The following is a 22705-nucleotide window of genomic DNA, read 5'->3' as shown; positions in this document are numbered from 1 at the left end:
TAAGTACTTATTTATGAGATTTTCACAAGTCTGTCTCTGTCTGAGTCCAACACTGGTAACCATATCGGACAAATCATACCAGTTTTTTCTGTTTTGGTTGCAATGGGCAAGAATTTGTTTACCTCTATTTAATAAGGTGTTGCCCAAAATACTTAGAATACCTCTTTAAACAGGTTTTGGGCAGAGCTTCCCTCCAGACAGCGATCTAGTTGAATGCCATAAAACAACAAAGACCATAATCTGTGTAAGATGTCAGCTCCTATTCTGATGTAACTCCACTGTGTTTGTGTGCCAGCTAGTTGAAAAGGCCCATATTGTGTTCCTCGCATATTATGGAACAACGCAGTCAATCAAAAGTAACACAATGCTGCGTGTTTCTGTTGTTTGTAACACTGAACCAACTTCATGCTTCCCTCTGATTTATTGGAAATGTTGCTAAAACACTGTAACATGATTCACAACTTTGGCAACTAATACGACACATTCTTGCATCCAGGGTTGCAGCTAATCATTGTATTCAATATTATTCATGCAATAATTATTTTCTCACAATTGTTTTCAAAAAGCTAAAAAAGAAAAAAGCCAATTTTGCCAACAAGACCACAATGATGCCTTTTTAAATGTTTGTTTTGTTCAACCAGCAGCTCAGAACCCAAAGATATAAAATTTTACAATGATATCAAATATGGACGCAACAGATCTAAATTTAAAAATATGTTTCTTTTTTGAATTTATTTTCAGTCCTCACCACAAACAAACTTTTCTTTGTCTCAACTGTGGTAAGCATTTCAGAGATGGATATCTCAGAACCTCAAAACTAAAGCCCTCTGTGAAAAGAATACTTAAATGTCAGTTTAGTGAAATTTGAAATATAAAAATACAAAATCTGTATCCCCTGCCTCCTCGCTTTTAATCAGCCACTTCCCTCCTCATTAACGTGCCGTGCTCCTACAGCCAGAAACTCATGAATTGCTTTCCGTGACCTGCATCACAGTGTTGTTTTTCATACCAGGAGGGGGGCTGTGTGACTGTAGTCCCATCTTTTTTTTTTTTTTTTTTTTTTTTTTTTTACTGTTTCGATAGAGAGCAATTAGAAACCAGGTCACATGCATTCGGACATACTCACGTGAAGTAATACCTCACAGGAGAAGCCGCTCAGTTTCACTTACATGCCAGTGCAGCTCTGTTATCCTGAGATGTTGATGGAGTCGGTTCAAACAGCTTCCATGGCCGTATATTTGTCTTGACTCAGAACCCTGAAATATTTGGGTAACGTTCCTGTTGCCCTCCGATGACCCACACCTCTGTCCTCCACAGAACCAACAAAGAATCTTAGGAACAACTCATTTGGGGGCTGGGGGGGGGGTCCCTGTATCCGCACAAACCTGGAATAATGATTTGCTTCAGTGCCCGGCATGAATAAACAATAGCTGTGGTCACGGACCCAGAGAGTCTCAAATCCTCTGATTATTTGTCTTCTATCAAGACACCGTTCTTGGTTCACTGCAATAATAGCAATTAATTTCACACATGTACCAGAACAGTTTGAGAACCCATTATGAACTCTGAGGACCACATTAATGTGGTGGTGGTGGTGCTGCAGTGGGGGGGGTTATCATAAGATTCAGTTCCTCATCACGTACAGCAGCACATTCTTGAGGGGAGCGAGGGTGGGTTTGCAGGAAGGCAAGCTGTTTTTGAAATCTCTGCTCCTGCCTGCCTTAAATCTCCATCTTAAATCAGAGCAGCAGTATGTTGCTGAAGATTAGAGTTATTATCCCACATGGCAGGTTCAACAGGAGAGGACGGGTGGGGGCACAGCAGGCTGGATCTGAGGGGAGTTAATACCTCTAATGTTGAGGATAGACAGGAGAAAAGTATTCTGTTACAGCCAGCTTAGTGCCAGGGTGGGTCCCAGCTTACACACACACACAGACGAGGAGATAATATCTTAATTAACCCATTCGCCTGTTTTGGCTGGTGCTATTTCAAAAAGTGTAAAGAAAAAAAAAAAAGAAGACAAACAACTTTAGTATTGTACGCCTTTTTTTGCATGTGTGTGAATCCAAGCTGCTGCCCCCACGTACAGAGAACAGTAGGGGTCAGGATTTCATATGCCAACTGCAGTGGCTGACTAACAATACATTGTAGTGTGCAGCTTGTTTGCTCTTGTGTTCTTGTGTGCGTCTGAGCTCTGCATGTCTGTCTGTTTTCCTGTTTTGCATTTTTCGCTGTCTGGTTGTGATTGTATTTTTGGGTACCGGAGGAGAAGACGTGCAATGCCTCTGTATGTTTTGTAAAGAAAAGTATTTCCCAACAGCGGTTCGATTACATTGGGTGTTGTACAGAAAGACTGCTGACAATGACTGTGTCAAAACTTTAATCCCATTCATGTTTTACAACGTGGTGTAATTCTCATGGAATGATGGGTATTTGAGGCCGTGCCCATTTTGTGTTAATCGGGTTGTGCGCTGAGGTGTACTCTAAAAGTAATTAGTATCTATCCCTCAATTTATTCAAATGCTCCAGTTTCTCCTGTCGTCTTAAAAATGATGGCCTGTACTTAACTACGTCAGTAATTGTTCCCGTTTTAGTCTTTTAGTCCTTTGAAAGGGAAAGGGACAAAGCCATGAACCGAGAGTGTCTCACCGTATTGGTTGGCACAACCTGTCTAACTGGCTTTGCTCCTGTGTGTTTGTGTGTGTGAGTTCTCTGTGGATGCCAGCTGTCATCCCTTATTATATATCCGCATAGACTTAAAATAAAATGGAACACAATGAAGTATATATTTCATTTACCAGTCTTTAACCACTGCGAAAATACCACGTCCTCCCACGGCAACTATTACAGAACTTATTTTGCAACAAAATATATCAGTGAGGCTGCGGGTGCTCTCTCAATGTCTGCGGGAGGAGGAGGAGGAGGAGGAGGAGGAGAGGGGGGATCAAGTTTTCTTCCCATTTTGTTCGTTTGACTCTCAGCGAATAATTTGGATTGTTGTCAAATACTTTGAGGAAGTCAGGACTGGGGCCAAGAAAGAAGTGCTCTGTCCAGATCCAGGATCATGCTTCATGATAAGGCGTTTTGAATACCTTTTTAATATTTATTCTAATTTCATTTTTATATATTATGCAGAAATGCTGTGCATCCATAGAATGGTATATGATGCAGATGGAGAAAAATAAAAATAAAACCACAAATAGAGAGGACTGTCCAGAAATGGCAGGGTTATACAGTCTACTTGTTGACTAATGTAGCCATCAACACAACACAACAAGAATTTGTGTTAAGAAGTGGTCATCATGTCCTGAAATCCCATAACAAAGGTACAGTTTCACATGAAAACAAAAGGAGAAACAATGCAATTGCTGCCTCTTAGCCGAACTACAGTTTGTAGTTCACTTATGTAAGGCTTCACATTTCTGATATGACAAAAGAATATTATATTCACTATGAAGAGAATAGTTTGAATCTGTGTGTGTATTGCGTATATATGCATCTCTCTCTGTGTGTACAGCTGCATGTCATGCATGCAGTGACTGTATGTTCTCCTACATAATGGCTCTTGGTGTTCCTGCAGTGGTGGTTTGAGATCATGGGAAAGGCATGAGACCATAACACAGCGCTGTGTTTACTCCAGATGCTACCATAGCCTTGCGGCTTGGGCTGCCTGGCTCCGGCGTAGTTTCAGCACAGCTCTCACATTTACCAGCAGAGTTTAGCGTTAACGTGGGACGGCGTGAGTTATCCCGAGGAATACCTGAAGGACCTCGCTCAACTTTGTCCCGCAGACACTGTAGGAACTCAGGAGGAAATACCTCTTACTTCCTCTCCTACTGTTCTCGACATCCTACCTTTCTTCTCCAGCCTTCCCACCACACCACAGGCACAGAAACCCCCGCCTCCTCTTCTCACTCAGCCCTTCTTGCCATTTTTGCTCACTGTTTTCGTATCCCTTTCTTTCTAGGCAGTAACCAAGAAAAAATTCGGGAGCAACGACTTCCGATCAGCGCTGGAGAATGGCGTTCTGCTGTGTGAGTAAGTACTCTGCTTTTCCCAGGCACCACTCTAAAGCCACTCATTCACATGAAAGCCCTCTGCTCTCATCCAGGTTTGTGCTCCAGTGTAAGTGTCACTGATATTTCCCAGGCAGACCCCCTGCCAGGTCCTTGTTTGTTTGTCAGCCACACAAAGTGGAGCCAGTGTTTCAAGACAGCACAATGGAGGGTGTATGATTATATTTAGTTTGATATCTCCTGTGTCAGATCTGCCTTCTGCGATCTTGTTTTACAATCTAAAGCGACATCTATTTCAGAAGGAGTTTTGTGCAGTTTGTTTTGACAGACATTACAAATCTGTGGATGCAGCCGACTGCCATCCTCACTTTAATGAGAGTTTTGAGAAACCGTGCAATGAATAGAGAGCTTCCAGCTGAAACCGCTCCGGGGAGCCGGGCTTCCCTGCTTTCTCATTAGTCAGGGTGCATCGAAGGTTTTGAACAAATTTATCTATGCAGAGATTTTGCATTCATTCACCAATTGCTCTTCTAAGAGTTGTCTTTTTTTTTTTTTTTTTTTGGCTTGTCTCAGATCAAGCATGTGTGAGAGAGAAGCTTAGCATCATGTCCTCTTATATGGTATGTTAGTATTCGGGCTGCTCTGGATGGACACAGCGATGTGATTTGCACGAATCAGCAGGATGCTGTAATTACCAGCAGCCCATGGAGAATCTCCTGAACCTCTATTGGCATTAGTTCAGAGAAGAAGCCCCTCGTTCTGCTGATCTGAACCTGACTCCACCGTTCACCCTCGCTCTTTCTCTCTCCCACCCTCAGAGAACAACAGAAACACTTTCATTCAATCAGCGTTTCATGTTTTCTCAGCATGAGGAAGAGGAAGGGAGAGATTACATCGCTTTCACCTCAACAATCAGCCTCCGTTCCCATTGTGTTGTTGCTAACTTATCACAATTCTTTGTAAAGCACTTTAGTGCGGGTCTCACCCATGATTGTATCCTTCTCATCTCATAGTGTGTGTCATGTTACGGAATTACTACAGCTTTCTGTTGTTGCGCTGCTGAAAGTTGAATTTGAACCTGAATGCCTTTCGCATTCTTTCTACATTTCTTGTCAGCCCAAACAAAGTGTCAAATCCACCATCCCATCCAGCCGCTCCGCCTTCCAAGCCGTCCGCCAAAAAAGCAGAACAAGACGCTTGCATTCACAAATTATTCATCCTTGTGCTGCATCTCTAAGTGCCCCCCCCCCCCCCCGCCCCGCCCTCCACCAAATCAGCAGGAGCTATAGTTGCACTTCTTTTTTACATACAAAACATGTCATCAACTCAGATTGTAATTTTTATATAGTTAGTTTGACCACCCAGTACATAAAATTGGTCACCTCAGCTCCACCCTCACAATGTCTGTTATTAATTACTGATTTCATATTAGTGTGTCTGTATTAAAAAGCAAGTAATATATATCATAGAACATAATTTAACTTTGTGTAAGGAGCTCATTACAATATGAGTAGCATCGTTTCTTCAGGTTAGAACTGAAAAGATTGTTTAACAATACATTTCATTGTTCCAGTTTTCAAAATGGGAGAATTTGCTCTTGCATTTTTTCATTTATTCCAGAAAATACTCAATGATATTTGCTTATTCTTGTATAATATGCTGCTAATTCTTCTGTATTTTTACTTTGAAATTCTGCTGTTACTGTTTTGCTGCTTTTATTTTAGTAAAAAATCTGCCGGTTTTTCTTGTAGTTTTTGTTATTTCTTAGGATTTTTGATCCTCTCTCCTAAAGATTCATGTTGATGCCCTTGAAGTCAAACAAAAGATTCATTTGTCACTTTTTTTTTTTTTTTTATGTTTGCTGATTCAAGGTTTGTTTGGGGTTGTTTCAGTAGTGGCGGGTATATTTTAGGAGCAGAGAACCCAGTGTTTACATCACGCTGCGGCACTGGCCACTTACTAAACTGAAACCAGGTGGCCGCCATTAAACCCAGTCGTAAACACACAACACAACACTGAGGCTTGGCAACACTTTTTGTTCGCCCCTTGATAGTTAGACCAGTCTAGCCAATGACCGAGTGATTTCCCTGACGTTCTCTCTCTTCTTCCTGCTCACAGTCTGATCAACAAGATCAAGCCTGGTATAATAAAGAGGGTTAACAGGCTGCCCACACCCATTGCTGGCCTGGTAAGTAGTATTTGTTTGTCTGTTTGTTTATTTGTTTTACTTGAAACAAAGGTTGCTAAACTTAAATTAAAGATATGAGCTCCTAGCCACAAGAGTTTTTCCAAGTCTTCTTCACGCACAGTTTTGTCTCTCTTCAGTCGCAGAGTGTGCTGTTTAGTTGGAATTGAACCAGAGAAAGATGCAGCAGTTGAGCTGCCTGGTGACAGGTCTGAGACACAGCTGCCAGTGAGGGAGGTTTTTGCTCCAGTGGCTTGTCGTGCCTCATATCCATCCACGCTAATAAGTTCAGTGAACATGGAGCTGCTTGAAAGGCCACTGGCGTCATTTGAGCGCACCCAAAATATAATGTCTGCCTTGCTTGAGGTTGTGTTCAATCAAAACGTCTTTGTGCCTGTGGGATAATTGGGTTCCTGATTGAGTGATGAGATGTCAGAAGAGTTTGGTCAATTTGCCTGGCACTGTCTTCAAATTTATGCAGTTTGTGGCCCCACCGTTCGGGGCCACAGTGAATGTTTTGGGAGTGTCAACATACATGTTCTTGGGAAGTAGAGGGTTGAAAACACTACCTTAAACCCATCCCTCACAAAGCACTCTCTTGTGGGAGTAATTGAGTCCAGCTGCCTTGTAGAATTATAGAGAACCCCAACCCTAAACCACGGAGCGTGTGTCAGTGGGATCAGCATCATTCAACATGTTTGGAAAGACAATGACAAGTTGGCGGTGGCAGAAACCAGCTGGCACTTGGACTAGACATAAACAGTAAACTTATTATTTGCAGTGCAAAAAACACTGCACCATCATATCTGTGTTATGATATAAATAAAATTTCCTGCCAGTTTGTTTTGGACTGTTGGTAATTTAACAGTCTGGGCACCTGCTGAGGTAATGAGGTAAAGTATCTCCTCCATCAGTAGCGCTGGTGTGGTATTTCCGAGACTTGGACACAAACCTGAAACCACTTGATCATAAATTCTCCCACAAATGCAAAGGCTCATGGTTGGCCTGTGGCTATCTTTTACTGCCAAGCACATGGAGAGAAGTGAAGAGCTCTCCAAACAACGCTTACCCACTCTCACTCTGCTTTGAAAATAGTTTTCTGCCAAAGTAGTCAATAATTATTGTTAAAGTTGCTTGGTCCATCATCTCTGATCTCTATAAATTCAGATGACCAGGAGAATGAGTTTTTCTGAAAAGTAATTCAAGCATGTTTAGACACTTGCCCCCTCATTCGTCTTCACATATGATACCTGTGTCCGCTGAAAGTTGTTGGAGAACTGGAAAAATTCTGCTCTTGTATCTGAATTTCCCAAAAAGCAAATGGGAGGAAAATACAGCGACGAAAAAAAGGAGCAAAGTTACAAATGATACAGAATCTCTGCTGAAGTAAAGGGTCCCTGCAAATACGCTTCATTAACACTCAGATATGAGAGTTTTCTACCACTACGCTCACAGCAGTCCTTTTTTGTTTTGCTATCTGAAAGATTTCAGTGCTCTGGGTCCAGGCTCCAGTCCCAGCAGAATAAAAAAGCACAGTGAGGGGAAAAAAAAAAAAAAAAAAAAAATTCGGAAATCTGGTTTTGAGGAATTTTTAGCAACATTGGCTCCAGATCCGGAATCGGTCTCTGGCTTCACTTGTGTCCAAGGGAATGTTTCCCATGTCAGCACACTTCTGTGCCCATTGTTGAGCACTCTGTGAGCTGTGGGTTCCAGTCGTGGCAGTCTGCTCCAGCCCTGGTTCTGCTTTTAACCGGAGCAGGGTAGGAAGCTGGTGAATAATCTGGCGGGCTGGAGTTGTGGCCCGCTGGGCTCACGCCAGTGAGACAGAGTTGAAGATGACTCCATCTGCCTCTGCCCACTGTAAATACTCTGTAATTGAGACGGTGCTGGACGATCCCACATGTACCAACTCCTTGGTGAGTTGAGTTAGCAGTGGGAGGAGATAAATAGTTTCAATGACCCTGAGGGGGCTTTTACTCACCTAAATGTCTGTGTAATCATCTGTGCAATGACAGGCATTTCACCACGTTTTGTTACTGTGTTTGTGTTGTATCAGTACATGTTATGACTGGATCGGGCTGTGAAGACGGGGTTGGGGGGGGGGGCTTTACTGTTTCAGGGGAGGCAACATTTCAGCTATTCCTTCCTCTCTCTGTTTATTGTGACAAGATTTGAAAATGTGCAGCCTCATAGTTTAACCAAAGCATTGTGTGGCACTTAGGGTCATTTGAGGGTAATTGTAGAGTATGCCCGTCTTAGATGCGTAATGCTGTGGAAGAAATAGAGTGACCACAATGTGACCAGCAGGAATGAAGATCCTTTTATATTGAATCAGACACCTTACGGGCCCGATCTTTCCGCTTCTTGGTGTTAAGTGCTTAAAACGGGGTCCTCAAGCCTGCATGAGAGGATTAGAGGGACTGCTGGATGGGTACGGCATATTTATCAGGATTATGTGGAGGCACAAGTCAGCATAACATTCTTTCAACATCATTATCATTGCATGTTCACAGACGGACTGTTTGATTGCTCGTAATGTTCTTTGAGGTAAATGACATTCATACCTACATGATATTAATTATTATCCTTTTATATTACATATCCCTGTTTTATTACATTAGCCTAAAGGGAGGTTTTGCTTTGAAGGGATAAACCAACAGCCTAAAATGATCTGATGAATCGTTTTGAAATGTTCAACTACAATTCAGCAACAAAGCTCCACAGTCCTTAATGGCCTGCATTTTATGCATCCATGGAGCATATCTAGATCTGGACTGATCTGAGCTTATTGTAGATATGCTGTTATCACTGTGGTCTGTTCAAAGAAGCAAATTGAAAGTTTTGCTGTGCATATGTCCAACGTCAGCATTAACAGATAATCAATGACCTGTCTAGAGGAAACACTTAGTTCAGAATCTAACTTATAAGAGCCGTCTTCAGCTGTGGTTAAAAAAAATAAAAAAAAGTAATAATAATAGGAAAGAGAAATTATGTTTGCTCCTTTCCTTCTACTGCAGTTAGCACGCAAACCAGCTATCCCCTTTTCCCAAAGACATGACACTGTGTTGCTGCTGTCTCATAAATTAAGGCGGGGCGGGTAGGGTGGCATGTAAGCAGCAATCATTTTGTTATTGTTATTTCTAACTAAACCTGCTGCGCTGATTAAATAACCCCGTCATGAATTCATTGTGTCGGCTGCAGGTGAACTGCGATGGAGAGGGAGCTTCTCCCTTTGTTTTTATGTTTGTGCAATTAACTCAGCACTTTTCTGTTTCAGTCTGGAAAGTGATATTATCATTATCTATTATCAAGACAAAGCAGGAGATGAGACCACCCCACCCCACCCCACCTTTGACCTTTAGGGGCTCACAATGACCCCTAAGGGCCATCAAGGGGTGAACAAAGCTGTTAGCAAGCGATGCCTCCTCTGAGAGGTCAACTCTCTCCTGCCATTTGCTAATAAGCATGTTTGCCATTTAAATATAGAACAAGCTACCCCTTAATTATTCCAGCCCGTGGTGAAACCATGTGTCATTACATGAAACCCTCTCAAACGATGCCATCCCCTTGGGAAATGCAGATTTCTAAACATTACAACTGGAAACCCCAGTGTACTTATTGATAGAGCAAAATGTATTTTAACTAACTTGCTTCACACTCACACGTCATGTTTACACATCTAAATTTTCTGCGCTATATAAAATGAGGAGGAAGTCGAGAGAGGAGCCGTCCTTCTACCTCTTACATCCTTATGAGTTGCTTCGGGGAAATATTTGTCAGTTCATGTTCCATAGCAACCCAATGTCTCCAAAATACTGCGCCACCCCACAGATTCCACAGGTATTCTCGAGTGAAGGGCTTGGCAAGGGAGGGGAGGGGACAGTTTCAGGGTATGACAAGAGGAAGACGACAGCAGGCAATGTGCTCCTGTGTGTGTCAGCGTTGCACTCGCATGGCTGGTTGGGTGGAACTTCTGGCTTTGTCCCTACCCTAAACCAGCCCACAGGTAGTTCTGCTGCTGTCAGTCATCTCCTGTCATGCTGCTGCCGCCCCCTCCCTCCCCCTTGTATGTGTGTTTGTGTGTGCTCTGCACTGGGTCACTATAGCTTGCTACACACATGCTCCTCCCTGTCCGTCTCTGGTCTCTGGTGATATGAACTTTGGAAGCGTTGAGTTGCAGGCTGTGTGACTGCCACTGAATTCTTCAGTGATTATTCTTTCCCCTTTTAAGGTGGACAGCCTTCATCCTTTCTCTGTTCTTTGTCTAGGACAACCTTAACGTCTTCCTCAGGGCCTGCGGGAAGCTTGGACTAAAAGAAGCACAGCTCTTTCACCCCGGAGACCTTCAGGATTTATCCACTAGAGTTACAGTCAAGTAAGTATTTTTTCAGCTTTGTAAACTGCTGCCACTTACTCTCTGATACCCTTCTTCTAATTCACATAGATGGGCTCCTCTGAGACCAAGTCATGACTGAAATTGAGCCACTCTTTTAATTTTCCTAGTTAGGCTGTTTCAATGTTTCCCACTGTACGGTATCTAAATGCACGTCTCCTCATGTGAGGGATGATTCAAGTTAACCGCTGAGGTGTTTACAGGGTTCAGGGCTATTTTCAGTGTGCATGTGGCCCTGCGTTGGTAAGCACCTGTTAACGCACTGCACTATGTGTTTGGAATATGATGGAGGGAAGCATCAGATTCTCAGACTGATCAGTTTTCTGATTACATAGAAAATTATCTGATCAAATCAGCTGCCGGTTGGTGCATGTTTGTCAAGTTCGCGCTTCAGTCGCAAAACAAGAGTTGCGATATTTGCAGTGTTTATTTTTTTATCCTGTCTTGTATTGAATGCATCCCGGGCAGAGAGACAAAGGCATGTTGAACAACCTGTTCAATTTTTTTTTTTTTACAAAGGTGTGCCTTCAGGAAGCAGCAGGTTATGACAGAGCACAGTTCATCTCTGATAAGATAGGCACTGAGTCAAATACACTTTTTTACTTGGTGAAATATCAAAAGTTGATGTCATGAAGTTGCTTTGTCTCGCATTGCGTTGCCAGTTCAGAGATTTTATTAAGATGTTGCAACAAACTCTGTTCACAGTTTCTTTGTTGTTTTTTCTCACGATCCACCTGATACTGATCAGTAATTGCTCATCACAACGGTGGTGTTAAAACCACCGTTTCTGACAAAGACACATGCAGAAACAGATGCACTGTCAGAATACTGAAATATGAACTAAATAAACAAATCTGCCTGGTCTTTTTTTCAAGTCACACCCTCTCCCACTGCAGATACACCCATATCATTTTCCAAATGTCCGAGTCAGTATCATAAATACAAAGATAAATCTTTTATGAGCCCTATGCCCTCCTGTGTGTTATCAGGCACTCCCATACATAATCTTTAACTGTGATATTGGCGGTAAATCACTTATTTCGAAAGGACACTCGCAGTGTGTTAAAAGGATAACAAAAATTAAAGTGAGCTGAGGTAAACTCTCAGATACCGTTCTACAACTTGAACTTCATATCACAAAACATTCTGACGTACTATACTATACGTTGAATTTCTAAAGGAAGTGCAACCGCAAATGTCATGCCCACTTTTCCAAACATACTACAGTTCAGTTCTTTGACACTGTGTCTGCTTTCATATGGGAGTTTGGTCAGAAGGGGCTCACAGTCCTATTTTTAGGTCCCAAGGGTCACTTTGACAAGCAGGACTGATTGGAATGGTATCAGGACTCGGGGTAGAGGAGCTTTTAATAGTTTGTCGTCTCCATCTAGTACACCCACCCCCCACCTGTGTTTGTATGTGTGTGTGTGTTATCAGCTGAGTGTGTGGTTTTGTCACAATGTCATGTGGATTTCTGGTTCATTCAAAGAAGAAGATGTCCAGTGAACAGTTTTTGTGTCGGGCATTGCTGCAGCAGCACGCCGACGCTCGCCTCCTACAGTTGCTTCCGCTGCTTGAGGACATCTTTCAGCCACTCCAATAGAGCACATTTTGCATCGTACCACGAGTTCTTTCAGCCAAGACTTCGCAGTATCGATATTTGTGTTTATGGGGACAATTATGTTGTCCTCCAGCTGCTGTATTTCTAACTTGTGCAAAGAGAAATATGGCACACAGGGAGTAACATGAGGAGATAATCCCAAACAAGGCTGCAGGCAGCCAATGGAGTTATTTCACTTTGACTTATCAGACACTGTAGGCAAATGAATACAGCACACACACAAACACACACAGAAAGTTGTTTCTATCAGCTGTTTTTGCCCCTGGTGTGTGTCCCTCCACTCCCTTAAACCCAGTCTGACAGGTGCTGTGCTCAGCTTGCCTTGTTGTTATCCTGTCAGTTTCCACAACGTCTACTATGTAGTTTTCTTGTTGAAACCCCATGTACAGTTTAAAGCAACCATCTTTCATTTATTTTCCTCCACTTCCAAGTTGGTTTGTGCCTTTGCCAACCAGTATGAGAAATGTGAAGATTTTACATTAAGTTTGAATAATTACTCAATAATTAGGTCTCTGGGAGAAAATGAACTGGCAGCTATTTTGATAATCAGTTAATTGTGCAAGTGTTTTGTTTTTTTTTTTTCCTGATTCCAGCTTTTTAAATGTGAACTGCTTTTTTTGTCTTCTCCGACAGTAAACAAAATATTTGAACATGTTTCTGACCCATTAAGGACTAAATTCAGAAATTAATTCATGGAAAAATTAAATCACATACTAACTGATAGAAAGTAAATGTGATAGCTGCAACACTCTAACACTAACAACCACACAAAAAATGGTTCAGAGGCATTGCACCAAAAAAAAAAAAAAAGTCTTGTTAATTTAAAATTGATCGGTCTTATTGACCTGACCCTCCGAGAGAAATGCTGAATTTCACACATTGATCGTCTGTATGTGAGATTATTTTCAAGGCCAGTATCTTTTTTGCATGACGCTTTAGTCAGATATTGCCTGCGTCCTGAGAGCGTCATTCACATGAGCATGAGCCGCTCTGAAAGCCATAAAAAATTATTGAATGTCTCTTCTGACCTTTGGGCTTTTCAGCCATGGTTGTACTGGCCTCACCACCGTCTGCAGTGCAGAGGACTCTATTGCCTCGTGTTGTGAAACCTGCTGTCTGATAAAGACGTTTATCAGCTGCAAACACATTCAGCATCAAATTTGTCATTTACCATGACAAACTGTTGTAATATAGATACACAGACTATTGGTTGCTGGGCAATGTGCTGTGGAAGATGCTCTGGAAGATTTTCTTAGATCAACCACGTCTAACCAGGGTACAAGCACGCATAGAACATAACTACCAGGATGAATCTGATTCATCATCGGAAGCTATGATTCACCGGCTTCTTCAGCCCAACTCTGTCAGTTTGTAGCAGCTGCTCAGGAAATGATGGCACCAGAGTGCTGTGGGCGAATCACTGCATCTCAAATTGTTCTATTTAACTTAATCCACTTCCTTTTGACCCTCAAACTACCATTTGGAGATTCAGCAGGGACCTGGACTTTTCACTAAATGTCAACAGATTTTACCTTTTACCTCAGTGTCTGTTTTAACATGTGCCATTTGTCACAGAGCGAACTCTTAAATGGGGCGTCTGGCTTTGTTGGTGGAAATTACAGCGTGTAGCACCAGCGATGCACGTGTTATCCTGCACTGTGAACTCATGTTGTTACCCTGTTGTTGCCTAGAAACCCTGATGCTTATTCAGCCTAGTTCAGTGTGTGAGCTACATGCCCCCTCAACACTGTGGTCGTTTTAAGAAGATTTACACATCTGGCAATAAAGGGCTTACATACGTTACATGTTATAAAACTCCAATGCTTCTGAGAATAAACTGGGAGCAGTGGTGAAAAAGAAACTAAGCCAGTGCTGCATCTATATCCATTTTAAGCCACTTAAGTTTCCATCACATCGAGGAGACAGATATCAGAAAACCTTTATATGATGTTGCTGTAGTTACTTCTAGGTTTTCCAGTAATATTTTGTATTCAAGCCATATCATCACCTCATAAAATGTCATCCACGACTTAAACATCCCAATAGTATATAAAGGCCCTTAACTCCGGCAAAATAAGGTGTATTAAATATTAAGATGCTGATTACGTATTTATGCCAATGTTAACGATATATTTAAAAGTATAAAATGCGCGTTTGGACATAAATGTAGATAAAAGTAGAAAAAACACAGGAAAGCACAGGCAGCTACAAACCTGTGATCCAGATCCACAGATAATCTCGGCTTTGCAGATCTTAGTGAGTCTCAACTTATTTTACCTTGTTCTGCTGCTGGTTCATTCTCACCCCTCTCCTTTGGTTGTTTTCAGCCAATTTCCACCACCTAGTCAGCGCCAAACGGCATGCGGCCAAATTTCATGAGCAGCTGGACAACATTTAGGAGCTAAAGAGGCCGAAGCTTTCCTCAGGAGTATGTCGAGATGAAAGAAAGTGGCACCTTTTGGACGTGTCTACGTTGGGCTAAAATCAGTTATTGCAGACTTGCATGATATTTTATTCATAATACTAATCTGTTTTTACATTTACACTGTAGATTTACTGCTTTTCTAGGCGTTTTCTGCATTGCACCATCGGATGTGTCCAGCTTTCGACCTGTGACCTCCACTGACAGAACAAATCCCCCGCTGAGAGGAGTCCAAAGTCTCACCTGTTACTGTTGTTTGATTCAGCAAATTATTGACAAGGTTGACTGCTCTCCCTGTTGTTAGAGAGAGAGAGAGAGAGAGGAACCGGCCAGGAATGGCATGTACATCATAATTTTATTGTCCTTTAAGGAATGTCAGTGAACCCTTGTAGACAATAGAGAAAGAGGAGTGTCCCTGAAGTGTGAGTACATGATTTGGATTATGCAACGGCATCTCTGGCTGCCAATCAAACTAAACGTTTGAACTTCCCGAGGGAACGTTTCGTTTTTCACACACAAATTTAGACAAACGGGTTGTTATCACAATTTATTCAACCCAACGTGTACTGTACTTCATGTCTTGCGAGTATTGTCTGAATGCTCAGGAGTTCGAGGAGAGGGCAAACGAAGTGCCCTGTGTGTTAGTGTTTCGGGTGTGGCTGGGTGAGCTGGCAACGTGGACCAGGCTGGTTTCACAGTTTAATAAACGGCACCGCCGTCACTTCTTGTCGTTCTTCTGTTTTGTGAACTGTGGGCAGATTGTGAAACCAAACGAGCGATGATGTTGAATGGCCAATAAAGTTTCTTCGCCATGGCCGTGGCCCCGGCTGTAAAAGGCCAATACAAGGGTTATATTTGTGCGCTGTGGATGACTTGGAGAGCGAAATGCCAGCCTCGCACTGTTCCCTCGCTCACAGAGGCTGCAGTGTCTCAGATAAGTGCAACACAAGTGATGCAGACACTGTCTGACCCACAGCTGATTCCTTTATTCATGCCCTCTCCTTGTGTGTAAGGACTCCTGCAAGCGCCTGGGCTGTGTTTTTAAATCCAAGGGATTTTTATTTACAATGCGAGAACATAGATGAAGAATGCCACAGTTAATCTTGATGAATGAACAGAAGCGAGTGATCTTCATAACAGAGGTATGCCTCCAGTCATTAATGCACACCCTTTAATTTAAGGCTTTGGTGCTGAGTTTGTTTGTTTTTGGGTCCTGCTGGTGGCTGTACGTTGTCTGAGTTACATCCCGCTGTCTCAGTGCTCAGAAGATTTATTTCCGTAGATCCAAAACAAATTGGCTATCTTTGACACCTCTTCAGAAGTGATTGACAGAATTTGGAAGGATCAAATACTTTTGCTCACGTGAAGAAGGTATTTGGCTAACATTTGCTTAATGGCTTACATTTCTTCAGTTGTGTGTCTTTCTTTTCATCACCGGTTTCTATTGGCACAACACAAATTAACTTGACGTCTGGTATAAAATAGTGCCGCAGCATTAGAACCTTGTTATGTCAGAAATGTTTTGTCTTTCTCTAATTTGTTTGTCATGATTATAATAATCCTGGTCTTGTGCAGCTAATTTTTTTTTGATCAGCTTGTTTGGCAGAAGTATGGTGATCGGTTCAACTGCAGGTTAAGCAGAGAGCGACAGTGGAGTTGAGTTATCTCTCACCCCTTGACCTCGGCAAAAGCACAATAATGTTAAAATCTGTTTGAGCATGCTGAGGTGTGCTGTAATAGCTGAAATGAATGTGTTATGGAAGTGATGAGAGCCTCCTGTGAAGTTTTCGAGCTGGAGAGTTTCCTGTCCCAGCTTTGTCTACCCCCTTTACAACACGTATACATTGTTTGATCAGGATGGGCCATTTTAAGGGGCTGTAAATTCACTTTCTATATTTCTTTTATTACCCACAGTCCAGGACCAAGCTGGTGGTGTTCAAAGTATTTGGACAGATCCACATTTTTTGCCAGTGTGAAAAGAAAGAATGAATACTGCGTTTCAAGTCTAAGCTTTAAATTGACCAGTTTTATACCTAATAATATATATATCCACATCTATAGATATATTTATGGAGCTTTACTGCCTCTGTTGTTACTTCCATCAATCCAACATTAAGAAATGGCTTTCCTCCCACCTCATCACATTATTTGGTTGTTCAACTGATAACACTTATTCACAAAAGTTGTTTCCAGACTGCACTCCCTTTAAAACACACAAAAAAAAACACACCTTTTTTTTTTTTGGATTGTTCTCAATCATATGAGCACTCAGCTGACTCCGACAGCCCATAGCGACGTCCCGAGGCACAGACAGCCTGAAAATAGCCTTTGTTGTATTTTTCCCTCTGTTCAGCTATTACCACCAGCTATAAATGAGCGTTACTAGAAGCAAGTTTTTGGTACACAGCTCATTATTTTCTGGACTTAGCTACCACTGCTATAACGTTAGACTTTGTGATTGTGTTCCAAACCACGCAAGAGAGGGTATTTTTCCTTCTCTTGCTTTTATTGGGTCCATAAATCTGCAATATTCCAAATTGATAAAAACTTTTAAGCACTTGGGAATTAACATGTTGGGAACCCCTGGTGTGACATGACGCATACTGGTGGGAAAGTTGTTGTGCTTCCCATCCAGTTAAATACTGTTAGAGGTGAGAGAAGAGCTCAAATGTGTCACATAAATAAGTGAAGCAGTAAGTAAAGTAAAAATTCAGCATTCAAGATTTCAGTTACAGTCGTAGAAGAGAAAACTATGCAAACCAGCTAGAAACACAGAATTATCAGCTGAATCTGTAGCTCGCCTTGACCTAAAGGAGATTTACTTTTTTGGTTCACCCTCCTGGTCTGTATTTTGGTTTCAGTGAGCTGCTGCTGTACAGGTTTGTACAGAGAACCAGACAGGTCAGAGTCAGCGAAACTGGTGAACACAGTCAATCTCATGTTGTGATACACACATTTTAGTTAAGCTGAGGATTTCTTTTTTTTTTTTTATATGTTGTACAAAATAAAATTTGTATTTTTGCTTTGTTAACTGATCCAATGCTTGTAAAATCTGAGTCAAATAAACAAAGAGTAGAAAAAAAATATATTTCAACAGAAAGAGATGTAGAGCAGTCAAGAATAGAAATGCTGAAGTGCGAACATCCCAGAATTCAACTGAAGTGCAGTACAAGTGCAAATGTACTTAGATATTTTTCACCACTGATAACTTTGCACACAGTTCAATTGTCCTAATTCCACAACTGTCCGGGCCTTATGGAAAATGAGTGATGTATTTAATTCGATTTCCTCCGCTAATCCAAGAAACCCACAGGGCAGGAACCGGATCGTGTTGGAGTTATATATCAGGTGTAGCTGCCGTACATGCGTCATATTTTATGCAGGTGCTTTGGTGGTGTTGCCTGAAGGGTGGGGACAGGAAGAAAGTCAAGTGTCCACGGGTAGAGAGGCATGTAGGAATGTGAAGTATGTTCAGAAGGTGTGAAGGCCATATCTTTTCAACTCTGTCACCCTGATGGTTACTGTATGTCCTGGAGGTATTTATCACAGTTTTAAAGGCTTCTCTAAATACACACAGGTACTCCGTGTACACATGGGAAAGGAAAAGCAGGCTTGCAAGTTGAAACTGGGAACATTGTTTGGTTTCAGGAGTCAAGTGGGAGCTGACGTTTCCCTGAGAAAGTGATTTAGTGACCCCAGAAATATGACTTTAATTCTGTCAGGCCCTGGGCAGACGTTTGAAGCTTTGTTTCCCCAAACAGTTGAGCCTTGTTCATTTTTCACAACTTAGATTTACAGCTATTAGTTATATCTCCAGTTTGGAGTCAGAAACAAGAGCTCTGTTTAAGCCCGTAAACTTTAACTAAATGTTTTTACCATTACTGGATTTTGCAATTAGTGTAAAAATACACACAAGAATGGAGCATTTGTTCAATTCCAACACTTTTTACCTATGTTGTGTTTTTCACAGATGTGTGTGGGTTATTTTTTTTAAGTCCTCTGTTTTTATGTTGTTGTGGGAGAGAGTGAACGGCTGGCAGTCGTCTGGATTGTGCTCTCACTTTCCAGCTCTTTCACTGCCCAACATACGCCCAACAGCCAGTCTCTCTGTTCTTTCACTGTCTGTTTTCTCCCATTATGACACCTCTCTCTCTGTCACAGGGATCAAGAGACCAACAGGAGGCTGAAAAATGTAAGTGAAAAATAAAAGACATATCTTTCTGGGCACTTACTCACATTACCTTTTTAGATGTGCAGCATCAAATATGGGATTCATGTTTTGCGGCGTAAATTACACAGTAAAAGGTGGAAAGTTGAAATAAGGTGATATGACATACAGCAGGTTCCTCACCAACAGTGTTGTTGTAAAATCCCAGCTCACGTGAATGCCTCGCGTTCTTGCACTACCAACACAGAGATGTCAATAAAAAGTCAAATCAGTTTGTCCTCTACTTGAAAAAAAGCTAAAATGTGTTTGTATCCTCAGAACCATTTCAGCTAATATGGGTTTGTGAAAAAGAAGTCAAATTTACTTGATTGATGACAAGATTGATAATTTTTTTTCATAAATTGTTATTATATAGTAAATTAATTTAAAGGGCTTACCTTAAAGAAGAAAATATACCATTCAGTGGCCACATTTTATTTATTTTTTTATTTTTTTTACTGTATATGTGACATAGATCACAGACTTTTTTAAAATTTTCAAACTTTATGTAAGGCCCAACACTCCATCTTTTGTTTGTTTTAGTTTTTTTATCTCGCATGACATCAGATAAAAGCGCTGACACATCAGTTTGAACTCTTTCATGTGTAATAGGGGTACCAACATCACTGATTTGGCGGTGTTTGTTTACTCTCCTGCACCACATTTACCTGTCCAGGCCAATAATGCACACACACAAACAGGCAGCAGAGTATTCTGGATGAGCCTGGAAACCAGAGCATGGCCCCGGGTGATATGACCCCTGTGTTGGGGCAGGGCCGCTGCTATCACAACAATCACCTGCCTTCAGCACTGCACAGATCATCCCCCTCTCAGGGGAAAGGTGTCGCCATGTTCGGATGTTCTTCTGTCTGCTAATCGTTTATTTTCTCCTACATGCATGTATGATTTTTCTAATGAACTCTCTAATTTCCTCTCTCCAGGTATTGATCACCATCTACTGGGTTGGTCGAAGAGCTCAGTGTGACCGTCTCTATGATGGGCCTTACCTGAATTTCAAGGCTTTTGAAGGATTATTGGGCACAGCGCTTTACAAGGTATGTTTCTTCGTGAGAATAACACGCTGTCGTGTTATGAAACCTTTTCTTGGTGAAATGCTCAGAAAGAACAAGAATGAAATCCTCTTTTACAGCCACTGCGCTGCACATTTCTGTATCCTCCACGGTATGTAGACTATGTGCAGAAAATGAGTGCGATAGGAATCTAAAGCTTTGTTAATTTAGAAATGGCTCCCAATCCCCCCGACTCAGCTATTTTAATCACGTTAACAGCGCAGCGAACAAAGTTGGTATATAGTTTGTATATAATGATGATGTAGCACGTTTCCTTCAGCCTGCTCGTGCCAGCATTGAATTTGGCACTTTGCTTTCACACACTTATAAGTGGTGGTGTTGATCGTCCTCTATAATTCAAACCACTGCAGGGATTTTCAGTAATAGCTGTTGGTTGCTGCATGTCTTGTACGTTTAGCCATAATAATCCAAATTCAATGGAGCAGGGTGAGGGCTGCGTTTAGGTTGCAGATTTGTATTGTCTGGGAGGATTCAGTGGATTACAGATCTGGAAATCTTTTATAGTGTTAGCAAGTTTTTACTTGTGTGTCTCCGGGTGTGTGTTTACAGTATGTGCAGTGGCTTTATTTTCATGCAGTCACCCCGGTCATCAACGGTGTGCAGATGATGACTGTTTGTTTTGACCGAGATGGCAGTGAATAGGTAACAATGAGGTTATCCCCTTTAAATTGCAGCTTGCTTTTTCCCCTTTCCCCCAGAAAGCACCCACTTCACACTCGTCCTGGGGGATCTCTCGTGCACACCACACACAGCGACGCTAAATATTGTAATTGGCGCCCTATTATCTAACTCAAGTTTGTTTGTGTGTGTGTGTGTATGAAAGGCTCTGCAGGAGTCGTCCAGTCAGAAAGGCAACAACGTCCGAGACAGCGGTTTCGGGGACAGCTGGTACTCTGAGCGAGAGGAGCTCTATCAACTGAGAGGAGGGGTTGAAGGAGGAGAAGGAAGTGGCAGCGGCGGACACAGGAGAGACGATTCCCTGGACAGTTTGGACTCTTTGGGTTCCCGACCTCACAGCGTCTCCTCTGACGCCACTCTTAAAGGCAGCAGCGAGGGTAGGAGATGCAAGTGCCATTGGCATCTTGACACAAACGTGCATGAACACACGGTTTCAGTCTTTGTTTTCTTACCCTGCTATAGCTGAATATGTGGCACTTAAGACACCTTTGCATAATTTCATTTTTGAGATTTCCTCTCACACCCTCGCTGTGGATTGTCATAAAGTGTGCCAAACCACCTAAACTGTCTTTCTGGGTCAATATTTATAATTCAGTTAATTTTTATAGAACTTCAAATATTTGAACAAGACAGATATGCAACATCAGAGCCAGCAAGGTGACTCCCATTTATGGAAACAAATATCCATTGCCATCTAGTGGTACGTGAGTATACTGATACTAAGGCCAGTGTTGTTTCTGGACCAAGGTGTTGTGTGCTTAGAGAAAGTGAAGTGTTCAGTGATCTCAGAGTCCCCCCCCCCCCATCTTCACTTTCATAATGAGAGGGCAGTGAGACATTCCACAGACATCCACACTGGCTTGTAAATGAGGCGACCTCCCCTCCCACCCTGCAGCCAGAAGTCATGCCAGAACACACAACACCCCCCCTCTCTCGCTCTGTTCTCTGCTTTCACCCCGTTTGTCCCCTTGGCTACTGTCCTTTTCTGTATTTCTCCCATAACCTGATCTGTACACATGTTTTTGTCGCCTTCTCTCTGATGTGGTCCAGGTTGTTGCAGTGACACTGAGGCAGACTCGGTCTACAGGATGGCCGAGAACAAGGACAGTCTCACATACCGCCGGTCCATAGTGATCACTCCCAAGGCCAGCACCCAGTTTAACCAGTTTCTGCCCACCAAAGACAAACCCTCGGGCTACGTGCCTGCTCCACTAAGGAAGAAACGGGCCGAACGCAATGAGGACAATCGGCGCAGCTGGGCCAACCCCACATACACAGAGGAGGAAGGCACGCTCACCAGGTAGTGATACAGCATGTGGCGGTCTGCACTTTGGTTTGTTTAAAGGTGCTGTTTCTAATTTCAAATAATTCATGAATTTATGGTAAAAACAACTTAACAAAAAGTTTTGGGTTCACGAGGTGTACTTGAAGTGTACATTGTGGTTGTTCTTGACTTTGTCCTCTCCCGTCACTGTTGGTGTTTATGGTGCTGCTGTGTTGTCTGCGACTCGTCAATGGGGTTGTGTTTCGTTCTGCTGTTGATTGACAGCCTCAGTGAAACAAGGCTTTCCTCTGACTGCTATGGCAACAGTCAAGTATCCCAGGGTGCCTTGCCCGCAGTTAATCCACAGTGGGTCTATGAGTTTGAAAGCGGCAGTGACTCAGAGACAGACCGACCGGACCCGGATCTTGTACTGGATGACCTGGCCAGCAGACGCTTCCACAGCCCCTCCCCAGCTCCACCCACCAACTTCGCCGTGCCCATCAGTCCAGTGGCAGGGGGAGGGGCCATCGGGGGTGGAAAGGGCCTCTGGCCCAAGGTCCCGATGTCCAGTGTCATACCTCAACAGAATGTGACCTGCCTCAGGTCAGAGAACATGAAGCTCGGTGTGACTTTGAGTTGCCTGCCTGACGAGAGCAAACTAAAGCGCTTCTCTTATCCTCAGTTTGCATGGTTATTTGTAACCATGAGCAACCTCTGGTCATATTCATCTAACAGTTCTCAGAAGTCCTCAGTTTGTTGGTGTCTGTCTGAATTGTGTTTTTAGCCGAAGCACGTCTTTATTTGCTCCCTCTGTGCTTTGAGGAGGGA

The 22705-nt window shown here is 42.5% G+C and overlaps 1 protein-coding gene across 1 annotated transcript in view; it reads left to right on the top strand.

The window, feature by feature from the left end:
* Positions 1–22705, top strand: part of lmo7a (LIM domain 7a) — a 44828-nt gene that overhangs the window by 2870 nt on the left and 19253 nt on the right. The window contains exons 2-9 of the mRNA XM_029529906.1: positions 3968–4038; positions 6135–6204; positions 10470–10576; positions 18799–18829; positions 19786–19899; positions 20759–20990; positions 21664–21913; positions 22163–22480. Of these exons, the coding sequence (XP_029385766.1) occupies positions 3968–4038; positions 6135–6204; positions 10470–10576; positions 18799–18829; positions 19786–19899; positions 20759–20990; positions 21664–21913; positions 22163–22480 (1193 nt within the window). The remainder of the gene's footprint in view (positions 1–3967; positions 4039–6134; positions 6205–10469; positions 10577–18798; positions 18830–19785; positions 19900–20758; positions 20991–21663; positions 21914–22162; positions 22481–22705) is intronic.

This window comes from Echeneis naucrates, chromosome 21, assembly GCF_900963305.1.
Source record: "Echeneis naucrates chromosome 21, fEcheNa1.1, whole genome shotgun sequence".
In the NCBI taxonomy this organism is placed as follows: domain Eukaryota; kingdom Metazoa; phylum Chordata; class Actinopteri; order Carangiformes; family Echeneidae; genus Echeneis; species Echeneis naucrates.
The sequence above is the reverse complement of the archived record's forward strand: the minus strand, read 5'-3'. Positions and strand labels throughout refer to the sequence as shown.